At 43.5% G+C, this 27,901-nt stretch overlaps 1 protein-coding gene across 14 annotated transcripts in view; it reads left to right on the forward strand.

The window, feature by feature from the left end:
• Positions 1 to 27,901, forward strand: part of FOXP1 (forkhead box P1) — a 380,424-nt gene that overhangs the window by 287,647 nt on the left and 64,876 nt on the right. For all 14 annotated transcript variants that reach the window (XM_082848503.1, XM_082848504.1, XM_082848506.1 and 11 more), the window contains 2 exons: positions 4,076 to 4,229; positions 9,667 to 9,871. In XM_082848503.1, the coding sequence (XP_082704629.1) occupies positions 4,076 to 4,229; positions 9,667 to 9,871 (359 nt within the window). The remainder of the gene's footprint in view (positions 1 to 4,075; positions 4,230 to 9,666; positions 9,872 to 27,901) is intronic.

Genomic DNA, 27,901 nt, shown 5'->3' on the forward strand with positions numbered 1-27,901 from the left:
CATGTAATTGTGAGATATCACTGTGCAGAAGGCTCTCAGCTTTGTTTTGCTGGCTGTTTTTCTAATTCAGTAGGGCTTACTCATCAGTGGCAGTTCAATGCGCGTTAATGACTCTGGGATTGCAGGCATCACTCTGGACAAAGAAATGATTATTGTGCGGTCAAAAGAAGTTCAAAGACAAGAAGGGAATTTCAGTTTTTTCCTTAGAGATCCACATTCAAGAGCATATAAATTAAGCCAAATGTTAAAAACCACAGTCTGAAAGCTGACTTCAAAGTCACAACTCTCTAATTAATGAACTGCGAGCTTCAGTTTGGACAAGTTGTGGTTTGATGCGCCCATAAATCAACATGACAGGCCTGTTTCACAGTCTCAGACAGTGCTCGTCACTGAGTCACATCAGATGTAAACACAGCAGAAAAAAGAAGGGATATGAAGGAGGTGCAATTGATCAACAGAATTGGTAAAAACCCACTTTTGAAGCACATTATGCATGATCACAGGAAATGGTTACAGCCTCAAGAGGTTTCCCCTTCTGCTGTTGCTTTTTTGAATCAGATTTCTAACAGCCTTCAAAAGGGAGAATAAGAATTATGGAGTTTCTCCCCTGTGGCTCACAGGCAATAACCCCCTGTTGTTATTTTGTGCTTCTTTCTTTTCAAAGGCATCAAAATTTAGTTTTTTAAAGATCTTTAACTCTATATTTGAAGACAAACAAAAAAGGGCCGCACTGTCATTCTTATCAGTTACCGGGGATTGTGTTTTTCCTTTCTGTTGCCACTTCTTATTAACCTCTTATTTGGTCTGTTAGACATAGTTTGGAATGCACGTCTGCATGCTGGGAGAACATGAAAGTTCAGATGAGCTCAGAGGGCACATAAAGAAATATGAAGCCGAAAGTTACACAGCAGAAGGAAGGATAAAAGTTAACTCTCCCAAATTGCTGCTGTCAGAAAGGGGGCATCTCGGGCGCTCAAAGACGATGGTGGTGTCAGAATTTGGGAAGGGGGTTGCCAGGAGAAAGGGGAATACTTTGTATCTGAACCCAGGGGAAGGTGGTTACACTGTAGTAGCATTCGGCATCTCCAGGACACTGCGTTTGTCGTGGTCACCCTTTGCCATCCCTTTCGAACGAAAGGCAGAGATGACGTTGCCTTCACATCCTGAAGGGTGGGTAGACCCAGACCCGCGGGCACGTCTCCTTGGATTCTAGCGGTGTGTTCACAAGTGCCACTGGATGTGGCCGAGACCTGTTGTAACAATGATGAGGAGAGCCCTGTTCCCCGAAGGTAAGCGGGGAGCCTCCTGAAATTACCGTGCAGGTGGTGGGCCTTGTGTGCTACCATGCAGTAGAGTCACATGGTAGCAATTTCATGATGTGGACTGGTGGCTAGGATTTTAACAAGGTCTGAACTCGGATGTTGACAGATGGAACAAGTATATTAATTTACTGAATCCCCAGTCATTAGTGGCTCATAATTTTTGAATCGGCAGCCCTCCCCCTCCCCCGCCCTTTCCCCTCTTTTGATCGCCTCTGCAGTAAGTCACTTGATCCTGGGCCAGAGCAACGTACTTTAGTCTCTCTCTCTCTCTTTTTTTTTTTTTTTCCTAAAGTTGCCTTGAGGTGTTTCCTTGAGAAAGTCAGGCCCCACGTTGAGTTTAGACCTAAGACCTTCCTTGGGAGATGGGTGCTCTGTAGCCCCAGTACAGCTGGGATTTAGGTGACGGCTCACGACTCTTGGACGGGATGGGTGTGGAAAAGAGACGGCAGAATTGATTTTAAGTCGAGCCACAAAAAAAGATCCCATCCTGTGTGGGTGAGGTAGGCTAAGTTGATTGTTTTAAAAGGGCCGTTTGTCCTGGGCAGTTATGACAGTTTATGTTAGGCAGTAGGCAGGAGCGAAGAAAGGAAAACAGACCTTTGACTGCAGCGCCAGGGAGGGGATTCGAAATGCAAGGTTTATCAGGGCATTTTAGCATTTTAACACCGACTACTGACCTGTCCAGGGGACTGCACGGAGACCTTTTTTGTATGCATTCAATTGTGAGAAGTAAACAAACGGGCTCGTATCCTGTGTTTGGTAACTGGGTGGGGAGCACAGTTTGGCAACCAGTGTTGCTTTTAAATTCTTTCTTTGGACAATGGGCCTTGTATACTTTTATATCCTGACTTTTCAAACGCGGACAGCTCTCATGAGCTTTTCCTAGGGATGGCCACAGAGACAACAGAACAGCCATCAGTCATTTTATATAAATACACAATTTCTAAACATTTCATTTACAGTAAGATGGGAAACACTCTCCCCAAAGTCCAGCACCCTCCCTGCCCCATGATTTTCTACTTCAACAAGAGCTAACTCCCTGATCTTTTGTTGTATCAATGTTATTTTTCTTCTCTTCCTTCCCTCACCCGTTTTTTTAAACGTCGTGAATTAGTATCTGTTGAAGAAGTGAAAAAATCATTTGGACATGAATATAACTATCATTGGCTCTTACATTAATGTGAGAACTTGGGAAGGGGTGAAAACAATTGGGTCATTTTATGCATGCTGTTCTTCAAATGAAAACACTGGCTTTTCATTTAAATTTACTTAAATTTTTGTTGTCAGTGGTATAGAATTTGTTTTTTGGAGTGAAACGCAATTAACTTTCTCAGTGGCATGGTAGTAAGTCTGAAATTGCTTGCTAATACGAGAATGATGGTTTTTACTGTAAAATAAGCTACATGGAGCCCAAAAGGAAACCACCATTTTTCTCCTCCTTTGAACTTTACATCAGAAGGTCTTGATACATATACCATTTTATGGATGTATCAGATCAAGGTCATGTGTTAGGTTAAGTGAATGCAGTTGTTTGTAAAGTGTAGTTATGAGAAGCTCTGTGAAAGAGTTGTATTGTCCTCTTGGTCGTGAACGTGTCTGATGTTTTGAATAGTACTCAGAATTAGGAGAACGTATCTTGTTCTTTTCTTAAAGAACCTTTTTCTTTCTTTTCTTTTTTTTTTTTCCTGGCTCCAGAACTCCCTTCCCAAAGAAGGGTTAATTTCCCTTTCATAATTGTTAGCCATAATGTGGCTAAGACCTCCACCTCGATTTGATTCCTAGCAGATTAAGGATATTAGATAATTTCCTTCTATTTATTGTAATACTGCACTGTATTATCTTTCTATCACTCAGATAATTACTGAGGAAATCTACATTAATTTTTTTGGCTGGAGCGAGACCTGCTAAACACAGGAATGATGTATTGATGTTTTACACAACAAAAGTTTTCCTCCTGTCATTGTCCGATCAACAGAAAGATATTTATCATTTCGCAAAGCCCCTTCTTTGCAAGAACAAAGCGGGCGGGGAGGCAGACCTCGGGGTTTCTGAAACTCAAGCCAAGCGAAGGCATCTGAAGCTTAAAGTGTCCTTCATATTAAACACTCACAGCCGAGTACGATGTTGTTTGCTAAATTATGAATGTGTGTAATTAAAATCTAGTGGCTGTTTCTATGAAAGATTTACAATGTTATTTCATCGTTTGTCATGGCTAATTAACAATATTAGATGAAGTTTTTCTTCTTCAAAGGTCTGATTTTTTCTCATTTATTTATGTCAGAAGTGATAAACAGAGTAGTTAAAAGCTTCTCCCCGTGCAGGCGGGATGGAGGCAACTTGTCCCTTCACACCTCGGAGGTTCAGGGTTCAAATCCCTCCAGACCTGGAGTGGTATATAGCCTGCCTGCTGCTCCTGTGTCTACTTAGAAATTTCAGAGTCTAGAAGTCTACATCTTGACTAGAAGAACTCAGGCCTTTCAAACCATAGGAAAAGCTGCCTTGATTGTCAAATTATTTTCCTACGGGAGCCGGCAGCAGAAAGGGCCCATACCCAGCCCCTCGCTCCTCTTCAGAGGTGATGTGTTCTGTCCCTTTGAAAGCAGCCTTGACCCCGAGCCCTCCGCGAAACTTTAGTGAGCGCTCTCAGTCCCGGCTGGTGACAGTGTGTTTGGAAATGTCCATACGTTTCACCTTCCCCCAGCAGTGGCCATCTCATTTTTTTTTTTTTTTTTTTTCTTCCTGATTTCTTCCAGCAACAGCAGGTGGCTACCCAGCAGTTGGCTTTCCAGCAGCAACTTTTACAGATGCAGCAGCTACAGCAGCAACACCTTCTGTCTTTGCAGCGCCAAGGCCTTCTAACAATCCAGCCGGGGCAGCCTGCCCTTCCCCTCCAACCCCTTGCTCAAGGTAAGCGTCGATGATGGTTACAGAAGGCGCTGCTCTCTCTCGAGACTCTGGGGCGGGGGAGGGGGTGGGGTCGTCTTCTTCCAGCTCATCGTGAAGGAGATTGTCCGTTTAAAACACGCCGATGCACACTCAGAGGCAAAGCCGGATCAGGTAACAGTGATGGACGTTTCCAGGAGCCAGAGTGCTCGTCGGTGCCAAAAGGAAGACCTAGGGTGATCAGGAGGCTTACAGGATCAGAATGCTGCACGTTCTTAGAGTAAGAGAAGGCAGTGCTGCTGTGACTGAGGGAGCATTTTAATCAGATCTTCTCGCGTTTTCAGTTTGGAATCACAGATGCATTTTCTTGAAGGCTTCTGTTAGTCATTTTAAGATGTGTTGTACATCCTGTAACTTGCTCTGTGTTAAATCGTAGTAATGCTTTAGAAATGCCACTTTTTAATATCTAAGGAGAAACTCAGGTTTCTTTTTCTGTAAACGGTGATGATTCATCTCTTGCTGTTACAAAAGCCAAGGTTGTTTTCTGTTGGGTTCTCCCTTTTCTTTCTTTTTGTATTCACCTGACTGTTGGTTTTTTGAGCCAGTTGGTTCTGTACCCGTCAGAACAGGCAGCCTGTCCATCTCCAGCTCTCTTTCGAAAACTGGAGCCCTTTGAAAAGGAAACAAGATTTCATGGATTTAAAAATTTCTTTGGAAGAGCCACTGACGTGTTCTTCCAATGGGTGTTGGACGTCAGAAAGAAATGAGTACTCTAGCTGTTTATAGGACATCCTCTGGGTTTAAGCAACTCTAACTTTCATGTGTGTAATGTGATACACAAATGGATTATTCAGAACCAGCAAGAAGGAAACGCAGGAAGGAAAGAAGAGTCATGCCGTGTTTTGAAATACAATTCCTCCATCCCGTATGGGGTGTGGTAGATTTCATTTACCTCCTCAAGGCCCATGATAGACTCGGATGTATGTGTATATGTGCCTTCAAGGCTGGTAGCTAAAGCCTTTGGTATCTTGGATCCAGTTTCATTATGAGAAGGTTCAGAATATGGAACGTCTTTCTCCCCTCATGGTGCTGAAGGCGTGGCCACGTGTTCAGTAACTTTTGGTGTCAGGCGGAGCCGGTGAGGCTTGTGTGCGTGGAATCTTGATTCTCCAACTGAGTCAGCCACACCCAACTTCTGTCCCTCCTGGGGTTCTTTGGGTTTTGTTTATGTTTTTAGTGTTGAGACCAGGGCTTTTTCCTCCTTTAACTTCCCTCTTGCCTCCCCTCCCCCTTCTGCCATTACTGCTCATCCGCGCCATATATAATCAGCATCTCCGTTGCTGTCAAAATAGAAGATCTGGTAACTGAGCGGTGCCGGGTGGGGTGGGGGTGGGGGAGCACACACGGGCTAATGCTTTTTTGTGCTTGCGAAGTGTTACAACGTGCGTTAATTACATCTTTGGGTTTATTGTTGGCAACATCACCGGCTGGGCTGACACACCCACTGGACTCGGCGTCCACCTCTCTCATCTTTTCCCACTGCTCCTATACTATTAAGTTTGTGCACTAAGGTTCATTGTTATAGTACATCAGTAAGCTGTCCAAAAGAGGGCAATTGGGCAGTGACAAGACAAGCTCATGTGTAATGTGAAAGAAATGAATGTGGTGATGCATGAAGTGTAATCTCTGCAGTAACATATCAGAGACACCGGTTGGTAATTTACTAGTCATGGCATTGATTGATACGCTTAGCAGTCTGCTCTAACTCTTAGCCCCCGTGACATTAAGACGACGCATATTTACAGTCTAAGGTGGTGCCTTTGTGTGCGCCCGGGATGCATAAACGCAAATATAGATATTTCTCCCGGTGAAGTGAACCACCAGTGTCATTGCCGTCTCTCCTGGAATCAGGAGGTTGGTTTTGTCTCCTCTAACCCCTCGCCCAAAGTGGCTGGAGAATTCAGTCATGTTGGACTACAACACAGGTTTTTTTTTTTTTTATCAGAGAGATGATGGCTTAAAACTGATGTCATTATGAGGTTTAAATCAACTTTCTGCTTGCTTGAACGTGGTCACCTGGCTCTGGAGGTACAAGGACAAAAAAAGGTTGATCAGCTCTGTCTTGGAGCCAGTGATACCTGGGGTTGTAAAATTGAGTTCCGTGAACGGTAATCTGTCAACTGTCCCCGCAACATACATTTTTTAAACCTGTGTCTGCATTTTCCTTTATAATGAAGGGGCCAGTTGTCCTGGAAAAAGAAATGTAGCAAGGCACAGGGTTTATGTGTTAAAAATGCTGGTAATGCCCCACTTCAGGATATAATCATCATGGTTCTTTTACGTACCTGTACGGTCTTGGCTAAGTTGCCTTAAACATGCATGTAAATATCAAAGTATATGAAGAAACAGAGAGTAATATCTTGAAGCCTCTTCCCCCCCCCCCCCCCCCCAACACACACACACCCGGAGGTTTTAGGTTATGAAACGGAAGGACTTTTCTTTGGATGTTTTTAGGGCTGTTGTAGGGCCTTCTCTCTGTTTTACATTATTAGCGTGTGTCTGTTTTTCCCTTGGTGTCTTTAATCCTCTCATCTTCCTCAGCACCTGTAATCCCATAAAGAAATAGACTTTTAGTATCATTCTGACTTTTTAATTCTTTAAAATGTAAACTATAGCTGGGAGAAAATTACGTGCCTGCTGATGTACCTGTTAATGGATTTGTTTAACTTGGTACTGTTATTCCTATCTACCATTTTTTGGGAAGAAATGCATGCTTTCTGGACATTTGATGTCCATGTAGTCTGATGAGTGACTAGCTTACCTTTGATCTGTCACAATTCTATCATGAGGTCTCGGCTGTCAAATAACAGCATCGTTTGGTAGATAGTATTCATTGAACTAACAGTTTAACATCACTAACAAGGTGTAACATTGATGGAGGAGACCAATTTGACTGCCTTTCTGTGAGTCTGATGACAATGTTCTTCACCGTTATTATCACATTGAAATTTGACCCAGAAGGATGCCTCATTGTCAGTCAGTGAGTTCCTGTTTTATTTACCGTTTCTCCTTCTGGGCGAGGGAACTGATTTGCTAGCCTATTGGACTAGAAGGAGAGGAGAGGAGCATTAATGTACTCGGTGGGCATAACAAGTGTAACAGGGCATTTCTCTTTGTCTTTATTTGCTGGATAAACAGCTTACTCTTGAAACACCTTCAAAGTTCTGCTTCTGTCGAGGGGAAAGTGTTAACACAGTTCTTAGAAACCGTGGTGTGTTCTTCCTTCTTCCGACCTCCCATGCACCTGACCCAGAAATCAATTAGTCTGAGTTGAGAAATAGGTGGCTTGTTCTTTTCATGCGTATTTACTCCCCAGAAAATAAAACTGGGTGTTGACTTGTGTGGCTTTATATCACTGTGCTACCGTCCACAGACAAGCCTATTCACTATTGTTTCAGTTGAATAAATAGTGGTCGGAGGGTCAGCCATCTTCGCAGGTAATTGTTGGTGTGCAGACATCAGCGGTGGCCTGTTAGCTACAGACACACCCCACATGTCACCTCGCAAGGTGTTGGAAAATAATAGCCCAGATGCGGCAGAACCGGACACGGGATTGTGTGGCGACCTTTCCCTTTGTTTAATTTGCCTCCGAGGTTTAATTTCAGGGGACAAGTCATAATTGAATATGCCTAATAACTAAACGCTCATTTGGGACAAAATCCATCAAAATATAATTGGCATTTGATTCTTATGAAGGAAGAAGAAACCCGACTTGGCTGTCGAGGATGCGTTCGAAGAATATCTGACCACTTAATGTATCATTTGAAGCCTCCTTTGTAATATTTATTAATTGCAGAGACTCGGGCGTTTGAACATTTTCGTGGAGAACCGTTAGGAGAGACCAACTGTTTTTGTTAACGCTCCTCTCAGAAAGGCGGGGAAGGTTATTGGTCTGCTGTGCAATAATTTACTCCTCTTTGATATGCAAACGATCCACGGTGAATATAAAAAAATCCTATCAGACTCATTTCACAGTTCTTAACCACTCGGATTCTCTGGAGTCCATCGCCTCATTAGACCAGTGCTCTCCAATGCTAGCATAATTAAAATCTTTAACAGTTTAGCAAAGTAAAGATGTTTGGCTGATCACGTTGAGATGATTATCTATCCATTGTATTCTAAATGACAAAAATAAATTAAATTTAGACCTTGGCATTTTTTATTATGTGTTTCAAATGAATGTAATGCGCACAGCCTTCTTTTTAAATCCAGTACCTTAGGTTTGGTCAGAAACATGCCTGTTTCGGTTACTGCTGTATAGTGAGAAAATGGCAGACTTTCTAGGATAGCTGGGTTCCAGTTGATTGAAACAATGACCTGTGATCCAGACGTCCAGTTCTAACGCGGCATCGCCTGGTGATGTCCAGGGGCTATGATCTCTTCCAGGTTGTCCTCCTAGGTTGTTGTTTTTGTCGGTTGCCGTTCAGAATATTTCTCTGCTCTGTGTGTACGCACTAGACTATGCCTGGAGGTAGGATTTGGAAATCCTGAGCTGCAGAGGCATGCCCCCAGAATAAAGGCTGCAGGCCCACAATAGTGAGATTGGCATCCTGATTGTATCTCTTCTTGGGGGAAAAAAAAAGCAAGTTGACACTTACTGCCTAAGACCCATGTCCATTCTGACCCCCTTAAAAACAAGAGAACTTTACTGCTCCAAGTTTCTTTCACGTTTCCATTTCATTCTGCAGTGGTTCATTAGCATGGATCTAAGAAATGACAGTAATAATAGTGTTACTTGTATAAAAAGTTATACAGTTTTTCGGTAGACGCATCCATCAATTAAGCATGTGGTACAAGAAACCGAAATTAATGAGGAAGATAGGTGTGTTAATGAAATAATCATAGTATAATCAATTTGACTGTTAAAAGTTGAAAAGCATTTCAGGAAGACAATATGAATTCATAATTTATGTCTAAAAGTGATTAATAAAAACTGTATTTAATAACAGAGCTATTTGTCATCATTTAAGGCTTAAGCACAAAAATTACTCATTTTGTGGCTCGTGTTGTCATAATAGTATAGTTGAACAAATTTATTTTGAGCCCTTCTTTGTGTCTAAAACTACAGTAACATGTACCTGCATTTCGCACCCCCCCACCCCCCGCCCCGGCGATTTAGAAACAACAGTTTGGATGGAGGCATACAGTCCTTGCAAGAAGTAGCTGTGTTTTGAATCCTTTTCACGGGTGTCTTTTACGTGTGATGAGGGCACTTCAGGGGGAGGACACGTTCGTTCCTACCGTATTTGCCTTAGTTGAGAGGGAAGGAAAAAAAACTGAGCGCACCAAACCCGCTCCCCCCAACACTAGGCTTTGTTTACTGACTCTCTGATTTAATTACTGTTTGAAGAGGACGGAATTAGCTGTTAATTGATTTAATTATCCAATTTGTTTGTTTCAGGCATGATTCCAACAGAACTGCAGCAGCTCTGGAAAGAAGTGACAAGTGCTCATACGACAGAAGAAACCACGGGCAACAATCACAGCAGTTTGGATCTGACCACGACATGCGTCTCTTCCTCTGCACCTTCCAAGACCTCCTTAATAATGAACCCACATGCCTCTACCAACGGACAGCTGTCAGTCCACACTCCCAAAAGGGAAAGGTAGGAACGCCCATCTGAGACGTGTCCAAAGCTGTCTTTGACGCGGAGGGGTGGGTGGCCGGGCCTCGCCATATCTTGGGGATCTCTAATTGGATCCATGTGACTGGAGTGTGCATATAGTTACTTCAGAATGTATTCGGTGTGGTGTGGGTGTGAAGCATCTGATTCTTGTCACCTTTTCAACATGGAATTAGCACTTATGTAGATCGAACCTGAGCTTAGGAACTCAGGCAGAGTCTTCTGGTCTCTCATCGGATGGGTCGGATTTCCACGCTTCCAGACTTACTCCTTCTGCCAAGTGCCCGCTCCGTACGAGCTGATTTCCTTGGCTTTAAACGTCTTCGAAGGGAATAGCGTTGTCTGCTGTAGGCTGTGTCGAATCATGGTTTGAGAAAAGGTAGAACGCACACTACTCGGCACTGCCCTCCTTGAAGGCAGGGAGCCCATCTTTTTCATCATCGTGTCCCCAAGGTACTTGGCCTTTTTCTTTTTTTTTTTTTTGGAAACCGTCAGTGAAGGTTTGAGGGATGGAGAGATGGAAGGGGTCCACGTGCGCACACACAAGCACACACAGCCACTTTCTCCTGCCCATGGGACATATGGTAGCATTGACTCAATTTCTGTCTTCCTGTTTGGAAGTTAAGACTTTATATTTTTTAATTGGCCGGAGCTTCACTTGGATGTTACTTGAGGCTGAGGTTGACTGGGAGGTCCCAGATACATCATGTGAGAAGACAGCTCTAAGAAAAGGAAGCTGTGAATCCATGTTAGTCTACCTTAGCACGCAGAACTATTAATTCCACTGTTCAGTGCTTTTCCAAAGTAGAAAGTATATATAAAACCTTTTTTTTTTTTTCAGTTTACTGTTTTTAAACTGTTTCCTGTGTATTTCATATGCAGAGTGTCCACCCACAGAAGGAAAGAAACCTCAAAAGTAAGAGGTGATAGTAAGTGTCACTTCCATCAGGAAAACCAGATCATTTTGGTTGTTTTAATAAAAGTGACCCAGTGAAAGAATTTTGAATTTTATTTTTCACTTAAGCAGTTACACATATAATTTCATGTATTTCTTGAAATATTGAACCTTAGGAAGCCCAGTGATTTAATTAGATGTGTATCTTTATACCAGCAGCATTTTATCCATTTAGAGCTTAGTAAACACAGAAAACAGTGTACGAATGTTTGTGTGTATCACGTTCCACCCTAAAAACCATGAGAGGTTTCCAGAGATGAGATTATGTATGTTTTAGCCAAAACTTGCAACTGTCCTTTTAAAATCACTTTAGAGTTTCTGTGGCAGACACAGAAGGACTAAAAGATGCTTATAACTTATTGGTTTAGAAGAGCTTGAAAAACAGAATGGTGGGCAGTCAGAATTCATTTGGAGCCATTGGACCAAATGTGGCTTCTTCTGTTTCTAGTGAGCATAGATTTAGATGTCTGGAGACCAATCTTAGCTCTCGCTTTATAATCTCTTAGAATGCCTTTGTAAGTAAACAGACAAACAAACTAGACCTTAGATAGCTTTTGAAGAAAAGGTTCTAGGCTGTTGTCCTTTGCCTTACTTGCCTTTGGTATCCTGAGGTTGATGCTGTTCGTTGACTGCAGAGGGATCGAATTACATCTTTATCCATAGGCAGAGCAGGAGACCATACGCTGAAAAATGCCAACTGATGCACTTAAGGTATTTGTTGTAATCTTGTCAGCCATTGTGGAGCCTGCACAGATTTCCTGTGACACAGAAAGCTCTCCCTGTTTAGATGCACCATGCTCAGTTTCATCCTAAAAGGTTATGTATCTGGAGTCAGGTAGTAGATTAGCAAGGAGGCGAATAGGAGAAGAATAGCCCTTTTCATGTCTTGAGGTGCATTCGAAAGTAAATGGATCTCAGAGGCAGTCTAATTCTAGGAGAATCAGTTTGTTGGATTTCTCGTTTTATGGTCCTTATGTGTCTGCACAAAAGTTGGGCTTAATCTTCATTTATACTACCTGCCAGCATTCGAATAAGGATCAGAAAAGTGTTTAGATTCCACTGAACCTTAATCTGGATATAAAAACAGGCTGACTTTTCCAACTGTTCACGCAAAGAAGCAGCAGCTATGAAATTATATGCTACGTGCTTAACCTCTTGGACCTCTCAGGTTCTATTACCTGGGAGGTTCCTAGGCATGGCTGGGTTAAAACAGATTCTAGTCAGCACATTTTAACCGAACGTAGCAAGTTTGGCAAATGAGTACCTTAGGTTAAAGATATGTCAAAAACTTAACCAACTTAAAAAATTGATCACTAGAAATTCAATTATTAGTTAGCCAGCTTTGTATATAAGGACTTCTAATGAGTGTTTTTACCCTCTGAGGGTTTATTTTAAAATCTCGTGTGATATTACTGTTGAAATAGAGGAAGACGGTTAAAAAAAAAAAAAAAAGCTGTCACTATCGAAATATGTTCTCACTTACACAGTGAGTTGTCATTTGTCTCAGGAGTCCCTTGGAGAAGTTTCATCCCTTACTCACCAAGGGCATTTGTGAAATGGATCTCTTTCGAAGCTCTCCCTTGATTTCTACGTGATATTCCCCACCACATCCCACCCCCGGTGCTCCTGGACCTGTAGCGTAGGTTACCAGCTTTAAGGATTCTTTCTGAAAGGACTTGCGGAGTGCTCTGTGTAAAAATTCATCCGGCCACGGTGATATCGTGAGAGTTTTGGTGTGTTTTTCAAGTTGCGAGTCGTCTCCCGATCACGACTGGGCCGCGTGTTTCCATGCCATGTGGAAGACCTCCCCCGCCCCCTTGCATCCTCCGGGCTCCCATGAGCCGCCGCCGCAGCAGCAGCTCTGGGGTTTGGTGAGCTGCAATCTGTTCAGGAGATAAATCATGTGCTTGGCCCGACACTCCTACTCTCCTCTTTAATTTGTCTTACACAAGGAAAATTATAATTAAATCATTCAGGGTAAACCCTTGAGTGTAGAGAAGGGAAAAAAAAAAACACACTTTGGTAAAGATTGCCAGTAGAAACCCACTTCCCCGTTGCGCAGGGTAGAGACATGTATCAATATTCAGCACCGTCAGGGGAGGAGCGGCCCATGTGATTTGCGAGGCAGTTGCCAACGCTCACATCAAGGCTTGTTAAGATCCTGTCCCTGTGCAGTCACGGACCTTCCGCGTCGTTAGAATTCGGCACTGGCGCCATGCTTCGTGCTTTGATTTCCTCCTGAGAATTTAATGAATGTTTATTGTGCTGATTTTATATATATATTATATATACCTGTAGTATGTATATATTCATTGGCGCGATAAACCTACCTCTGTTGTCAGGGCCTGAGAGAAGCGTGGTGGGAATGAAGTTCAAAAGGCAGGAGCTAAAGAGAGCTACAGAGGGAAGCAGGCACATTCATACCTCTTACTGTCATTTAATTCCACAGGACCAGGGCGTCATGACTTCTTTGGTAAATAGACAAAACTCCGACCCCGGGATACCTGTAAACACGAAGATAACTATCTCGTTTTCCGTAACTCGTCTGACTATCTTGCTTTAGGAAATTCCAAGTTTTGGTGTGGGTAAACAAAATCAGCGGCGTGCAAATGAAACATTTATTAAAATGCTAAATTTAGTAAAGCCCTTTGAGCTTCTAGGATCAAAGCAGCTATGTAAATACAAATAGCAATTACTACTTAAGTAATTGCCTGAATTAAAATTCTATCGCATTATATCATGGTGCACTAGGGAAAGGGCAGGGAACTCTCATTTAATCCATTTTTTTCTCTGTGCCAAGCAGCTGGCTAAACTCTTACCTTTGGAGGGATGTCTCATTTTAGCCACGTGACTGCTGGGAAACAGCAGGGTTTATTATACCCATTTTACAGGTGAGGAAGTTGAACCATCAAGATTTAAATAAGTGACCTGGGGTCACAGAACTCGTTAGTGGCATAGCCGAGATTGAAATTCAGGTCTCTCTTTTACTTCCTAAAACAGCACTTAGAGATTCCATTCAGTATAGAAGTGAACACTTAATTATGACAAACTAAAATCAGTGCGCCTAAAAGAAATTTTGAAAATTCAATTCAACAACACGTGTATTGACTTAAAATCCTAGAGTTCCCTCTGTTAAGGTGGATACAGATAGTTCCTAGGCGTCTCGCGAAGGGAGGGTGGGTGGAGAGGATTTGCAGAATGTAAATCACTTACGGTCTGAAATGGCACATAAAGAACAAAAATGGACCCCATGCAGGATTTGCACACAGGCAGATGCAAAACAAGCCTCTCCCTCCTTTCAGTGTATCCTGACTTTCCTTCCTGCCTTATAAATCTTGCGTTTCCTCATTGAACACATCATCTGGTCTCTATTCTGTTTCAGCTGTCCTTCTGTAGTCCATGTCAGAGATAGGCCTTTTTTCTGATCCTCCCCAGCTTTTTGCTTTTAGTTCAACCACCATTAGTAGATGTTTTATAACTTGAATGTGTCTCAGATGCATAGCTCTTCTAAATATTTGTTCCAAGGTTTTCCTTAAGCATTTGGTGAAAGGTTTCTTTAAACTCTGGAGAGGTCCCAGGTTGTGCGGCCTCTTCTTGCTTTGAGGCTGTCATATTCTCAGAATCAGGTGACCCACGTAGGGCACCTCTCTCTCTCTCTCTCTCTCTCTCTCTCTCTCTCTCTCTCTCTCTCTCTCTCTCTCTCTCTCTCTTTCTCTCTTTCTCTCTTTCTCTTTCTCTCTCTCTCTCTCTCTCTCTCTCTCTCTCTCTGAGGCCTAACCTGCCTTCTGTCCCCGCAAGTTACCTTCCTTTTCCTTCTCATCTGTTGACACAGCCCTGTGTATTCCAATTGCTTGCGATTTCCACACTTCCCAACTGGCAGCTGCCTTCAAATAACCCCTGAAGGTTTTTGCTTGGCTCGTGGACTTTCAGACAGTTTCACTTGATTCACAGTCTCTGTTTTTGATTTGTGGCCTCTTGACATATTGCCGTGGATTTGACTATATAACAATAACATTTGTGTTGACCAGCCCTTCTGTTTTCAAAAGGCAAGGGACTCTGAGTCGTGGACATGCTTGGTGTTTCGTTTCCCTTTCTTTCTTTTCTTTTTTTTTTTTTAACTAAATCCTCTGTTGATGAATAAATATTGGTGCTCTTGGTTTCCTCACTAACATTCTAGAAGCTTGGTTTCAGAACTCTTCTGGTTACACAAGCATTTAGCTTTTGCATATTTTCATATTCATATTTAGGGCCTGTGGAGCCAGAAATTTAAGTAGTAAGCTCTAGGTCCTGTGACTCTGAATAGGTCTTCCTCATTTCAACCTTTTTTTTTTTTTTTTTTTTGTAGTTTGAAAATCAGATCATTTCTTTTGTATTTCTTTTGATTCGAAGCACTTGAGCAAAGTAGCGACCCCACATCTTCCCTCCCTGTTAGATTCTTTTGGAGAACCTGCAGTCACGTTGTCCCAGATTGTCCTCAGAATTCTCACTGCTACTTCTTGCCCATATAGTTTGAGGCGTTTGATCTATTACACAGGTCAGCAAATTATGGCCTACCGGCCCACTTCTTATTTTGTAAATAAAGTTTTATTGGAACACAGTGAGGCTTATTCATTTACACAAAGTCTATGGCTGCTTTCACACTACAATGGCTGGCTTGCACACCGTTGTAAAGCAATTATACCCCAATAAAGATGTTTTAAAAAAAAAAAAAAAACAATGGCTGGCTTCAGTGGTCACAGCAGAAAGCATATAGCCCACCAAGAGTAAAACATTTACCATCTGGCCATTTACAGAAAAAGCTGGCCGACTCCAGCGTTAACCATCAGACCAGTGTTTCCCAGACTGCCTGATGATAATGTCACAGGTATTTGTTAAAACATAACTGCCTCCTAGGCCTCTGCTGTGAAGATTCCATTGATCTGAGATGGGGGGTGGGAATTTTCTGTTTGTCATGCCTACCCTGGATTCTTGCTCCTCGAAGCCTGTAGATCAGCAACTTCAGCACCACGTGGGGGCAGACGCTCAGGCCCCACCTTGGATCTTCTGAATCAGGGTCTGCATTTTAACCCAGTCCCCGGGGCCTTGACGTGCCCATTCAAGCTTGAGAAGCACCGCAGGTTAGCATGGTCAGTTGACCTGGGTGTGGGCGCTGCTGGAAAGAACAGAGTTTCCCCCCACATTTTGATGATGCTCCCGGACACGTTCAGTCCACAGAACCGGTGGTTTGCCATTCCAGTGTGAGCCAACAGGGTACAGGTACTGCTGGAAGGAATCAGAAGCTGGCATATGATGGTGATGATCAGGCAGCTAACTTTTATTGAACTATTACTTTGTGCCAGTCACAATGCATAAAGGACTCGACAGAAGCGTTAATACTGATTTTCCCATTGTATCCTCACGACAACCCTGTGGGATCCTGTTCTCTTTGTACAGGTAGTGTTGGGCCCAGAGGAAATTTATAACCTGCATGAGCCAACCAGCTAGTTAGGGACCAGGCAGGGACTGGAACCAGGGTGCCCCCGAGCCTAAAGTCCTTGCAGTGGCTGCCACGTTCTGCTGGTTCCCAGATGGGAACCACTCTGCTCATCAGAACCACCTGGACTCCACCCCAGACTCTGGGTTACAGCCTCCAGGGGATAGAGCTTGGGGATCAGAACCAGACCGTAACCTTCCAAGGTTGGGCCATAATTAGGGAGAAGCCCCACGCGTTTCTCTGCGGCCCGTTCTTCTCCCCCGCCGCATCTTTTTGCGAAGAGGGAAGGCAGGGCGCTGCACACAGGTGATGAGAAGTGGAGAATATAGAAAGCAGGCGGGGCATGTCCTGTCAGGTGTTGTAGGGACAAGAAAGAGACAAGGGTGCAGCCAATAGCAGAGGCCTACACTCAGGTGCTGCTTTCTGCCCCAAAGCAGACCCTTGGCAGCGTCAGCTGTCCCACGTCTATCTGCAAGGGAAGTCGCCTGTTTAGGACAAAACTGTCCCTGCTTATGTCGGAAAGACGCTCCTGGGGACATATCAACATTTCATGCCCCAAAGTGCTACTGGGTGTTTGGCGATCATCGCGTTTAGAAGAGCTGTGATCAGTTTCCTCTTTCTGCTTGAAACCAGTTGCTTCTGGGTTTTAGAAGTAGAAGGAAAGCTTCTCTTAGGGTGGTGTGCCATGGTGCCGTGTCACCTCCCGTCATTCCACACATTCAGGGAGGGCAGAGGGAGCACACCTTGAAAATACTGCCACATCCTGGGGGATCAATTTATGGATTTTCTTGACTGTTCCCTTCATGGGGTGATGAAAAGAAAAACCCAACTGTTATTTTCAAACAGCTGTTATGTCTTATCTCAATAAAATGCCTTTTACCATAGCACAGCATCATTAGACCCTATAAATCTTTTTCTATTTATTGTGTTTAAATGATAAATACTTTCCAATAAAATGACATCATGGGTCTGGAGAGTCACATTTGTTTTACAAGTTTCTCTTAAATTCGGTTGATTTTCATTTTTTTTCTCCCTTGGGATACTGCCTAATATGAATCTCAACCATGGGCCACTTCATGTCCAATGTCCCAGATTTCTCATGAAAAATCAGCTTTGAACCCCCATTTTCTTTCATCATGGAGGTTAGTCATTCTTTTCTGATGAGTTGCTCTTGCCGATAGGGTTTTTCCCACCCTCTCCCTTGGTGGGCACCCAGGTATTCCATAGGTGCTCGCACTTGTGTGGAAACACCTAATATACGTTAGCTTTCTTAACGTTTATTCCATACCAAGGGTGGAAAGGAAAGCACACAACAGAAGAACGGTGAGGACCCGTCTTTGGGGAGCTCTGATGGCATAGCCTGTTGCACTGGCTTTTGCCCTTTTACCTGTAAGAGAGTCTGGTTGAAATGTACACTTTACCCCTTGGACCAACTGAATAGAACATTTTCTCTGGTGGCTGTGGCTCCATCCAAAAGCGGGAAGGGAGGCCAAGGGTCAGCGGAACGCTGTGTGACTTGGAAAACTCCTAGTGGCCTTCTCGCTTCAGTGACAGCTAGGAGTCCCGTGTTTTTCAGCCAGCGATGGGGCCCAGTGAGGAGGAACCTATCCAAGAGGCTGAAGTGGAAGGCACGTCCTTTTTTTCAAGATTTACCAAGATGCCATTTTGCACCAGGGCCACCTGGCAGCCTGGCTCTGCGGCTCTTTCCGAGGGAGGCACCACTGTGCAGACCTGCTCGCTCGGGTGATACAAGTGAGTGGCCACACATGCACGGCCGTCCTCACTTTCTTTCTTCCACCCCGCTTTGTGATCCGTCAAGGCCCAAGTATATTACAAAGCATATTCTCCTCATTAAAACAATAGTGGAAGCTCACAAAGGGAAATTGTTAATATGTGTTCCAGCTTGTCATTTCTGCCTGTGTGAATAAAGCAGATAACCGTTCCTCTGGGAAACTATTTCGGGAATTGAGCAACAGATACGCTAGCCAGAGAATTCTCCTAACTGTAATTTTCCTTTTTGTGTGTACTCAGAAATAACATCCTGCTGGGCTCCTCCGTGCCTCTGCACAGACAGAGCACAATTGCCACAGCCCAGGTGGTGTGACTACGGGACAGTCCCCTGGGCACATGTCGCCAGGACTTGTACAGCTTGTTCAGTGTCTTCGTCCATATGGCAGCGTGTCCCATTCACAGAAAGGCGCCGGGGCTGTGCCTGGTGGGTACCGTGGTCAGTGTAGTGTGAAGAGAAGCCCTCCACTCCCAGCGGCCTCTGTGGTGCAGTTTGCTTAATGGCAGATCTGAGTTATCGCGTACACGCGCGCGCGCACGCTCAACTCAGAAATTGCAGAACAGTCTTGCTGGTTTCCTTCCCACGTAACCCCCCCCCCCCGCCTTTTATTTTTTTAGAAGCCAATGGTTAACCCAGCAGGTATAATTCAGGTCCGTGAAACATACCTGGTTCATAGAAAGTCATTTACACATACACACACACCTTTCTGGGTGGTTGTTCGTGAATTAACTCAATTTAAGTATGACGTGCCTGTCCTAGAATTTGTCTATAAACTCTGCAGTTTTTGTTTCTCTCTCTCTCTCTCTCTCTCTCTCTCTCTCTTTTTTTTTTTCTGTATTGTGAGAACTTACTTTCATTGTACAGTTTGGGTGGCTGGGCTAGTGGTTTTAGTCTTTACATCTTAAAAAAGAGAAAGGGAAAAGGAAAAGCAAATCATTACCAGCCTTAGAAATCTGAGAGTAAGACATTCCTTGGAGGGCTAGAACTGAAAAGGGAGAATCTAGAAAACAGATTTCCCAGTGAAGAAGGTGAAAAACAGGAACATTTTAAAAGGCACTTTGGAAATTTTACCAGAAGGCAAAGCCTTCTCCATTTATATCCCCAAATGTTGTTCTGCTTTTGTGTAACTACTTGGATTCTCGTCTGGTAAACAAACAGACCCCATAGCAACTGTAGCTGATGTATTTGTACTACCTGTAAGACTTCCCTAAACAAATGGGCACACTTTTATGACCTTCAGATTTCAATTCCTTTTATAGTCTTCAGGGAAATCAGTCAAATGGCAAGTTGATCTTCCTCTCCTTTCTCTTTCTTTTTCTCTTTCTCTTTCTTTCTTTTTTTCCTTTTTTTTTTAAAAATATGTTGAGGTCTGTCTTTGAAGGATCTGTTCTGTGTGTGTATTTTACATCCTGGCTGTGAATGTTGAGTTTGAAGGTGTATTATGGCAAAAGGAAAGAGAACCCTAAAGTGTTTGTGTAAATGATGTGGTATTTGCTTTCAAGAGGGGCTATTTTAGTCATCTGGTGGAATTTCAGGTTATACATCCAAAAGGCTAAAAAACTCCACTGAAATGATTACTTATAGACCTTCAACTTGGACAGGCATCTCTGGCTTCGTGTCTCCTATTTTATATCTGAAATATTGATGGTAACATTCTGGTATACATGAGCCCCTATATTCAACTTACATTTTTCCGTATGAGTCATATTTACGACGAGAACAAGATGTCTCCGTGTTAAAGATCAGTGTGAGAAATAAATGGCAGCTTACTTTAATTAGAAAAAAAAAAATGACACCAAGAGCTGGAATAATCCAGTAGTGTTTGAATAAATTAGAGGATTGTACAGACAGAAGTAAGAGAAACTTAACAAGGATAAATGGGGAAGTTGTCCAGAGTTCAACAAAAAAAAGCCTGCCTTTGCAGGACAGAAGTCACCAGACAGTACTGAGGCAGGTCCGCTTATTCTGCAAAACTTCACTAACCCCGTCCCAGGTGTCCTAGGCTTCGAGGGATAGAACCATGAGCTTGACAAAGTCTGACCTCGTGGAGCTGATGTTGCAGTGGAAGAGAAATAGAACAAACAAATAATCACATAATAAAAGGACAGATAGGGGGCTTCCCTGGTGGCGCAGTGGTTGAGAGTCCGCCTGCCGATGCAGGGGACACGGGTTCGTGCCCCGGTCCGGGAAGGTCCCACGTGCCGTGGAGCGGCTGGGCCCGTGAGCCATGGCCGCTGAGCCTGTGCGTCCGGAGCCTGTGCTCCGCGACGGGAGAGGCCACAACAGTGAGAGGCCCGCGTACCGCCAAAAAAAAAAAAAAAAAGACAGATAGAATTAAGATCTGAAGACAAAAAAAAAAGTGAAGCAGGAAGAGCGGGGCTAAGGTCACTGTTTGGATAAATGGGTTTGGCAAAGCCTCTCTGAGGAAGTGACCCTTGAACAGACATGAAGAAGTCAGGGAAGAGCTCTCCAGGCGGAGGGCACAGCAGAAGCAGAGGACCTTGAGGCATGTTTTGCTAGATCATGGCTCTTACCTCGATTAGTGCGGGGGCGGCTTTGTTGTTTAGCGGTTAGGAGTGTGGACTCAAACCGGATGGCCTGCATTCCAGGGCAGGCGGCCCACTCCACGTACTTAATCTTGGTGTGCCTCAGTGCGCCCTCTGTGAAACGGGTCTGTTACCAAGCCTGGCCTCATAGATGAAATGAGTTCGTACACATTTTAGTCTCTGGCACACAGGCAGTGCTCCGTGAATATTAAATGATTATTGATGATTTAATTAATGAAATGTTAATGACTCTTGTTTATTGTTAAAGTCATTTATTCATTCAAGCCGCCTTTATTGAGCATTTACATACTAATAACTCTATAGATTCTGGGAATTAAAAGATGACTCGAACGTAGGTCTTTCCCTTAAGGAGCTCACAGTCTAGAGAGACAAACACAGAGGCAGACACTTGCCAACGCAGTGTAAATAACTCAGTCATACGAAGATAGGCAAAATGTGATGGCGTGTATAGTTTGTTAAACACGAGCACTGGTGGAATATCGTCACGTCTGTAGTTCCACACAGCCCCCACGTTTGCCTCAGGTGGGATTTTTGGACGCAGTGGACTCCAGGAAGGAAAGGTTCCGTGTCCCTTGTCGATTGCCCCATCCCGGTCATCTAGCACAGCCAGCCTGGCATGTGGTTGGTGCTGCATTTCACTGCAGAGACCGCGTGTTCAGAATATAGTGAATTTATGAATTTAATAAGGCTCAGGAACTCGTTAATAGTAGGAGCTACCCGTTGGCCACGGATGCTGTAGAAGCACCTGGTTGGTCTTTGTTGATATTGATACTTATGTGCTCCAAACAGGAGGGAAAATGTGGATTTCTGGTTACATTGATTCTCAGTCTTTAGCTTGCATCAGAATCATCTGGAGGACTGGCTAAACGACAGATTGCTGGACCCTAGTCTTACTGTTTCTGATTCGGTAAGTTGGGGTGAGGCCTAAGAATGTGCATCCCTGACAAGTTCCCAGCGACCGAACTCTGAGAACCACTGCTGTAGGACCTCCCAACATCTGTCCTGACTCCATGGCCTTCTTCCCCTTCTCTGAATCAAAGTGACAGAGGAGGGATCTTGATAACTATTATTCACTAGTCTTTCGGACAGTCTGGGTCCAGTGCCAAGACTCAACATTTCAAAGAGAACAGGTCTTGAGACTGTGACCCAGTGTGAACTATTTCATGGAACAAAATTCATTTTAAAATTTCCTGATGTTGGCCTTTAAATCATTTGTAAGTACTCTGGCTCTTTCTAAGTTTTTTTTTCTTTATGTATGAAATTGCTTTTTGTGCTTTAGTCACCTGCTTTCTCTCATCCTATTCCTTTTAGCATTGAGCTTCAATTGATACTCAAAGGCCCAGATCAAATATTACAGAATTTTATGTTCCAGCCGTCTGTTCAATTCTCTCTGTTTCCCCTCAACTGGGGAATTGGGCAGAACTCTTCTGGAGAGGATGAGAACTTAGTCACAGTCTATACCAATGACCTCCAAATGTGTTTGATTAGTCACCCCGTGAATATTAAAACTTTGGAGTATGCACCCCTACTAAAGATACTTTTAATCAATTATATACATGCTTAATATAGTACCTGTAGTATAAAAATTAAAGAGTAAGAAGGTGAGAAATGTATACACATAGGTACACAAGGATCTATTCATACAAAAGTTCTAATATTAACACATGCATACAGAAGTGGTAATATTATCCTAGCGCCCTCCCACGGATCTTCTTACGCATCCCAGTTTATAAACTCTGATCTAGGAACCCAACACGATGCTTAAGCACAAAGTAGGTGTTTCATAAAACATGTGGAGGGACTTCCCTGGCGGTCCAGTGGTTAAGACTCCGCGCTTCCACTGCAGGTGGTGCGGGTTCGATCCCTGGTCAGGGACCTAAGATCACACGTGCCATGTGGCATGGCCAGAAAAAGCCCCCCAGTAACCAAAACAAACAAACAAAAATGCTGAATCAAAGGCAGAGAAGAGTTTCATCCAGTGACCATTAATGAAGCATCTTGTACTGCTGAGACATAAAAGGAATGACATAAAGTAGGAAGTAATTCTTAGGAAACATAAATGCAAGTGCCTAATGGTTTTGAGCCACTTTATTTCTCTAAGTCCCTTGTCCCTTCACCTCCTGCTTCCTGATCTGGCCCTCACGCTTCTGTTACGTGATTCTTCTGGTTCTGGAGTATGCTTGTGCTGACTTCCACAGAGTGTCAGGGGCAGGGCTTAAATGAGAAGAATTAGTGTTGGAACTTTCATTTATGCTCTTTGGTTTTCCGGGTCTTGTTGTTTCCTCTAACATATGGACAGGGTTCCACACAGACCTTGTGACTCACCAGTGCAAACACTCGCGTGGACGTAATGCGCATGCCTGCCTAATGGTGTTAATATCTTTTGGATTAGTGGTCCCTATGTCTGTATTGACACAGTTGCTCACAGCCCCTCTTTGGAAAGCATTCTGTTTTCTTAACAAGATCCCAGTGTTAATGCTGCCAGTGGGAAACTCTCACTGACAACCTCAGCATAGCGATCGCCCTTGTGGGTGTCAGAAACAAAAGCTGGACCTCTGCCTCTTCTTGTCCTTTTCCTTTATGTATCCCTTCACTTGTCACCATGCAAACAGGCATTCGGCCTTTGTCATCACCCGTTCTGTGTTGGTGATGGATCAGAACACACCGACCAGCCCACAGGTGCTCCCCCTCTCCTTCTCTGCTCCGTTGTCTTGCTGTGCCACCGGCTTCTGAGAATCAAGATTGCATGTCTTGCCCAGTGAATCTGAAAAGGGAGGTAGAGCCAGATTGGAGGGGATGGTGAAGAGAGTAACTGCCGGACTTATGACCTGTCATCATGGCCCCCAACCTCAAGTTCTTACCATTGGTGAAGCAGCTGATTTAACATCGATAGTCTACACGTAGGACGCTCCCTGGTCCTAAAGGATAGGGTCTAGTGCTCGAAGCATCCGACACACTGCCCTGTGCTCTTGTGGCTTTTGTGGGTCTTTGTCCCATCAGTCAAGGATAATTCTGAGGCTCTTCCTTCCCTATTGAAAATTCAAATTAAAGAGACTTAACCACTGGGTCACTGTCGACTCAGGAAGTAAACCCAGTTACAGACTGCCTCTCCTTGAGGACTCCTTCACGCACTTTTGTTTTCTGAAAGTTTAGTCATTTGAATGTGTGCCCCACTGTCATGAGGTTTGCCATATCTGCTTAGATGACTATTGTAATTTATATTATTTTCTTTAAATCGAGTCATTTTTAATTTAAATAAAATAAGCCTCATCCTTAGACATGGTATCTGTGAAACCAGAAGTTGCAGATGCTAGATATATTTTTGGCTAATACAAATTAAAGTATATCTGCCGGTTTGTAGAAATATGCATTCTTGTTCTTCCTGACATCGTGTGGGCCACCGTTGAGTCCGTGTATATCACCTATTGGGATATTTTGGTAGGATTTCCCTCTCCTTACTGAGGAGGGGCCTTGACTGCATATGGTACTATGCCAAGTGGATTGAAACCCTGCTTTCATGATACCCCCTGGCTTCCTAGAAAAGCCCAAGTGCGTCACTCCCCTTCCTAAAAAAGTTAATTCAAGATCCTACTTATTCACACATACATCCTCTCCTCCCAGGTTCAGGGATGCCATGAAGGCTTAGAGGATACCCAAGGCAGCCCTAGAGTCTGGGACCTGTGAAGCTTTGAGTTGTTGTCAAACCCAGATTCAACAGTGTACTCCGGGGTACTACTACTGATCAGTAGAGTACCTGGCAAACACTGTTCACTGGCCAAGTCACTCAGTAGATCCGTGCTAACGTGAAACTGGTGTTTGCTGAATAGAAACAGGAGATGATGGCCTCTTCCCAGCGCTAACTTCCTTTAGTCTTACCTGTTTCATTATATTAAAAAAAAAAAAAAAAAAAAAAGACTTGCATATACTTCTTAAATAACTTTGGGCCAGTGAGAGTTTTCATGAGTTTGTACCGATTGCTTGGTGAGGTTGCCCGGTGTCTCCGCTTTCCATATTTATCCATCCCCAGTTTGCTTTTCACCCCACAGTTAATAGAGAAGACAGCTCACGTGTGTTTCTGTAAGTACGCTCACTTTTAGGTCAGATCCGGAACAGGGAACTCTCAAGCTCCTTAGAGCTCCAGGGTCCAACAGCAGCAGCGTTATCCAGGCGTGTGCTGCACATGCGTAGTCTTGGGTCCCACCCTAGAACTGCTGGATTAGAATCTGCATGTTAGAAAGATCTCCGGGTGATTTACCGCTATAAGAGAATTTGAGAAGCATTAGTCTTTGATTAGCAATGGAAAAAGGCAGAGTGAGCATCCTTACCTATAGATCCAGTTTTAATCCTTTTATCCCACGCAACAATCTTTGAGTCATTCCCTTGCCATCTTCAGCGTTTGCCATACCTGCATATACATATTACACGTTTTTACTTTTTCTTGAAACTGATTAACTTAAACAGGGTTTATAAAAAGCTACCCCTGAGAAGTCACAGATCTGATGTCAAAATTGTTTTCCAGTCTACCCGAGCGTGAATCCATAACTACGAAAGCCGAGGGTATTTTTATGTAACTCAGAGTCACCCAGCTCACCACGTTAGTTGCCCATGCCCTAATGGGGTCCATTGTAGAAAGGTGACGCTGTGTTTCTTTCAGGATAATTTGTATTTCCGGGGGGAAAAAAAAACGGACGTAAATAGTTAATAGGTTGTATTTCAGATGTGAAGTTACTTAAGGTAGCCCTCACGTCTCGAGGCACAATATTGAGAGCAGATAATAACAATAATCTCCATCATTGTTTAAAAGCACAAATCTGGCACTTAACAGACTAATTCACAGTCACTCCAGTTGCAAGTTTTCCTCATGAATATCATATCACAAGGGAATGTGAAATCCTCTAATTAAACATGATTTGAAAAGCAGCAGAAAATTGAGATGATGAATGTTCTGGGGAAGGAGAGTCAAGGATTCACTGCGTGGGAGAGGGAAAGGGAGAAGCATGTGTGTGCATCTCCCAGTTTGCAGAGGACTCCATCTTTCCTTGCTCTAGAGTAGGCCCTTTAATGGGCTTTAGTGAAACACCCATCTCTTGGCGGTGAGATTATAGAGCTGATTGCCAACTTGCTTTTGGAAACCTGATTAATAAACACCTAAGGATGGAGTATTTCTGAAATGAGCACAGATTGAGGCAGCGTGCTGGAAATGTAAGGCCAAAGTCATGTCCCAACTCTTCAGTATAAAAGAAGCAGCCCATTTGCTTCTTGAAGTGTTTTCAGTGAAAGTTAAAGGAGAAAGGTCATTTTCACAAAGGCACCAGGAAAAAAGATACAGTGCTTGAGTCACCCTTTCCCCTGTTCCCACGTATCATTTGCACTTTTCCAAGGCAAGTGTAGGACCTTTCCCCCCGGATGCTACCGTATAACACCCGAAGAAACTTGACCTGTCCTTTTATTTACTGCAAGAGACTGGGATTTGACTCCTGGCTGGTTTTGAGGAGTTATACTCTAGTACGAAAAGTATTCAAACAATAAACTCTAAGATGGAAAATTGTGCTCGATATATAAGTAATCATCTCTTCTGCTCTTGTGAATCTGCGTTGTTCTTTTTTATATGGTCATCTGTGATCAAGTTCCAAAGCCAGCTCAACTAGTTTGGTTTCATTCAAGTAGACTTACTGTACATATCAGAAATACTTGATATCAATTCGTTCTTGAAAATTTAGTGTAAAAGCATCTGAAGTCTGATGATATTTTATTTTCAGTTATCACTTCATCGCTCGAAATCAAATTCAGGCTCCCATATTCAAACCTAAGAAATTGGGTACGTTACTTAAAATCTTACTGAGAGTAGGTTATGGCAGCAAAGTAGAAGTCAGGGAGATGTGATAAGAACTAAAAAGTAAAGAGAAAAGAGAAAGAAGGAAAGTAGGATCGCTTTTGTGTAAGTTGTCGTTAAAGAATTAAAGCAAAAGAAAGAAAAAGGTTTAAAACGGCAGTGGCTTCCGCTGACGTGCGCTCTCGTTATGATCACAGTTTAGTGGAAAGTACTTTTTATTATTCAGGTAGTACTTTTCAGGAAAGTACTTTTTATTATTCAGGTATTATTCAGGTAGCCCTGAAACGGTGTTTGAAGAGAACACCTTGCTGGAAACCTGAGGTATCTGGAATCGTTTCGTGTTTTGGGCTAGGAACGAGCATCTCCTAGTCACCAAAATCATAGGCTGTGATGGATCTGAGCGGGGAAGATTCCACGGCTGACAGTGTTACGGGGTGGGCACAAAGAAGCGTGTGCGCATGGACGTGAGACCAAAGAATTGGAAAGCAGACAGACAGACAAGGAGAGACTTGAGCCAGAGACAGGCACAGATGTGGTTTGTCAGAGAACTGGTGTTCATCATTAGCGTCCTGGCTGCCTGCCTCAGGGTCAGCATTGCACTAACGTTGGCTGGATGGATGAAAAGCCAGCATGGTGGGAAAGAGGCAGGTGGCCAGTGGGTAAAGGGGGTTAGTTGTGATTTTTTGGTGTATGTATCTGCAGGGGGTGTGGAAGGGTGTAGAAGAAGAGAGCTTCCTGCCCCCCCCCCCCCCAGCAGAGGTAAGGGCGTGGATCTCATTCATTCCTTTAACCCATCCTCATTAAGCACCTACTCCTTCTTCATCTTGTCAATAACAAGGGATGTCATTTGTGCCACACCCTCTCTCATCTGCATAACTGGTAGAAGTTTGGTGGAGGCGTTCCCAACTGGGAGAAGCAGCACAGGTCATCATGTGTGATCCCCTTTGGTTTTCAAATGAGGAGTTGGAGGGCAGGGCAGTTAAATGACTTGCAGGTTCCTGGTTTTTAGCGCATCTATAATGCGGAATGAGGTTTTCATTCACCTGGCACCCACCCCTCCCCATAGAGAAATATTACTGACCTTCAATAAAAGGGTAAGTTACACTCCATTTATTTGTTAGGCAGAGAGATGCACTAAGTACATTCTGAAAAGACTTTTCGGCACACAAAGGATCAACAGAGTCTGGAAAATAAAAACTGTCCCTCGGCACTCATTCCTTAAAATGTTCACTTGCTCAAGTTTTATTTTTATTAAAAATTTATCGCTGCCCCTCCAATCAAACTTCAAAACTTACTTTATAACAATGTGATTTCAAGAATTATTTTATATTTTGAGTATAAATTCTTTTGTGAATGGGAGTAGTACATCTGGGGAAAAGAAATCCAGCTAAAGTG

The sequence above is a fragment of the Leucopleurus acutus genome, assembly GCF_964270905.1.
Source record: "Leucopleurus acutus genome assembly, chromosome: 10".
Taxonomy (NCBI): domain Eukaryota; kingdom Metazoa; phylum Chordata; class Mammalia; order Artiodactyla; family Delphinidae; genus Leucopleurus; species Leucopleurus acutus.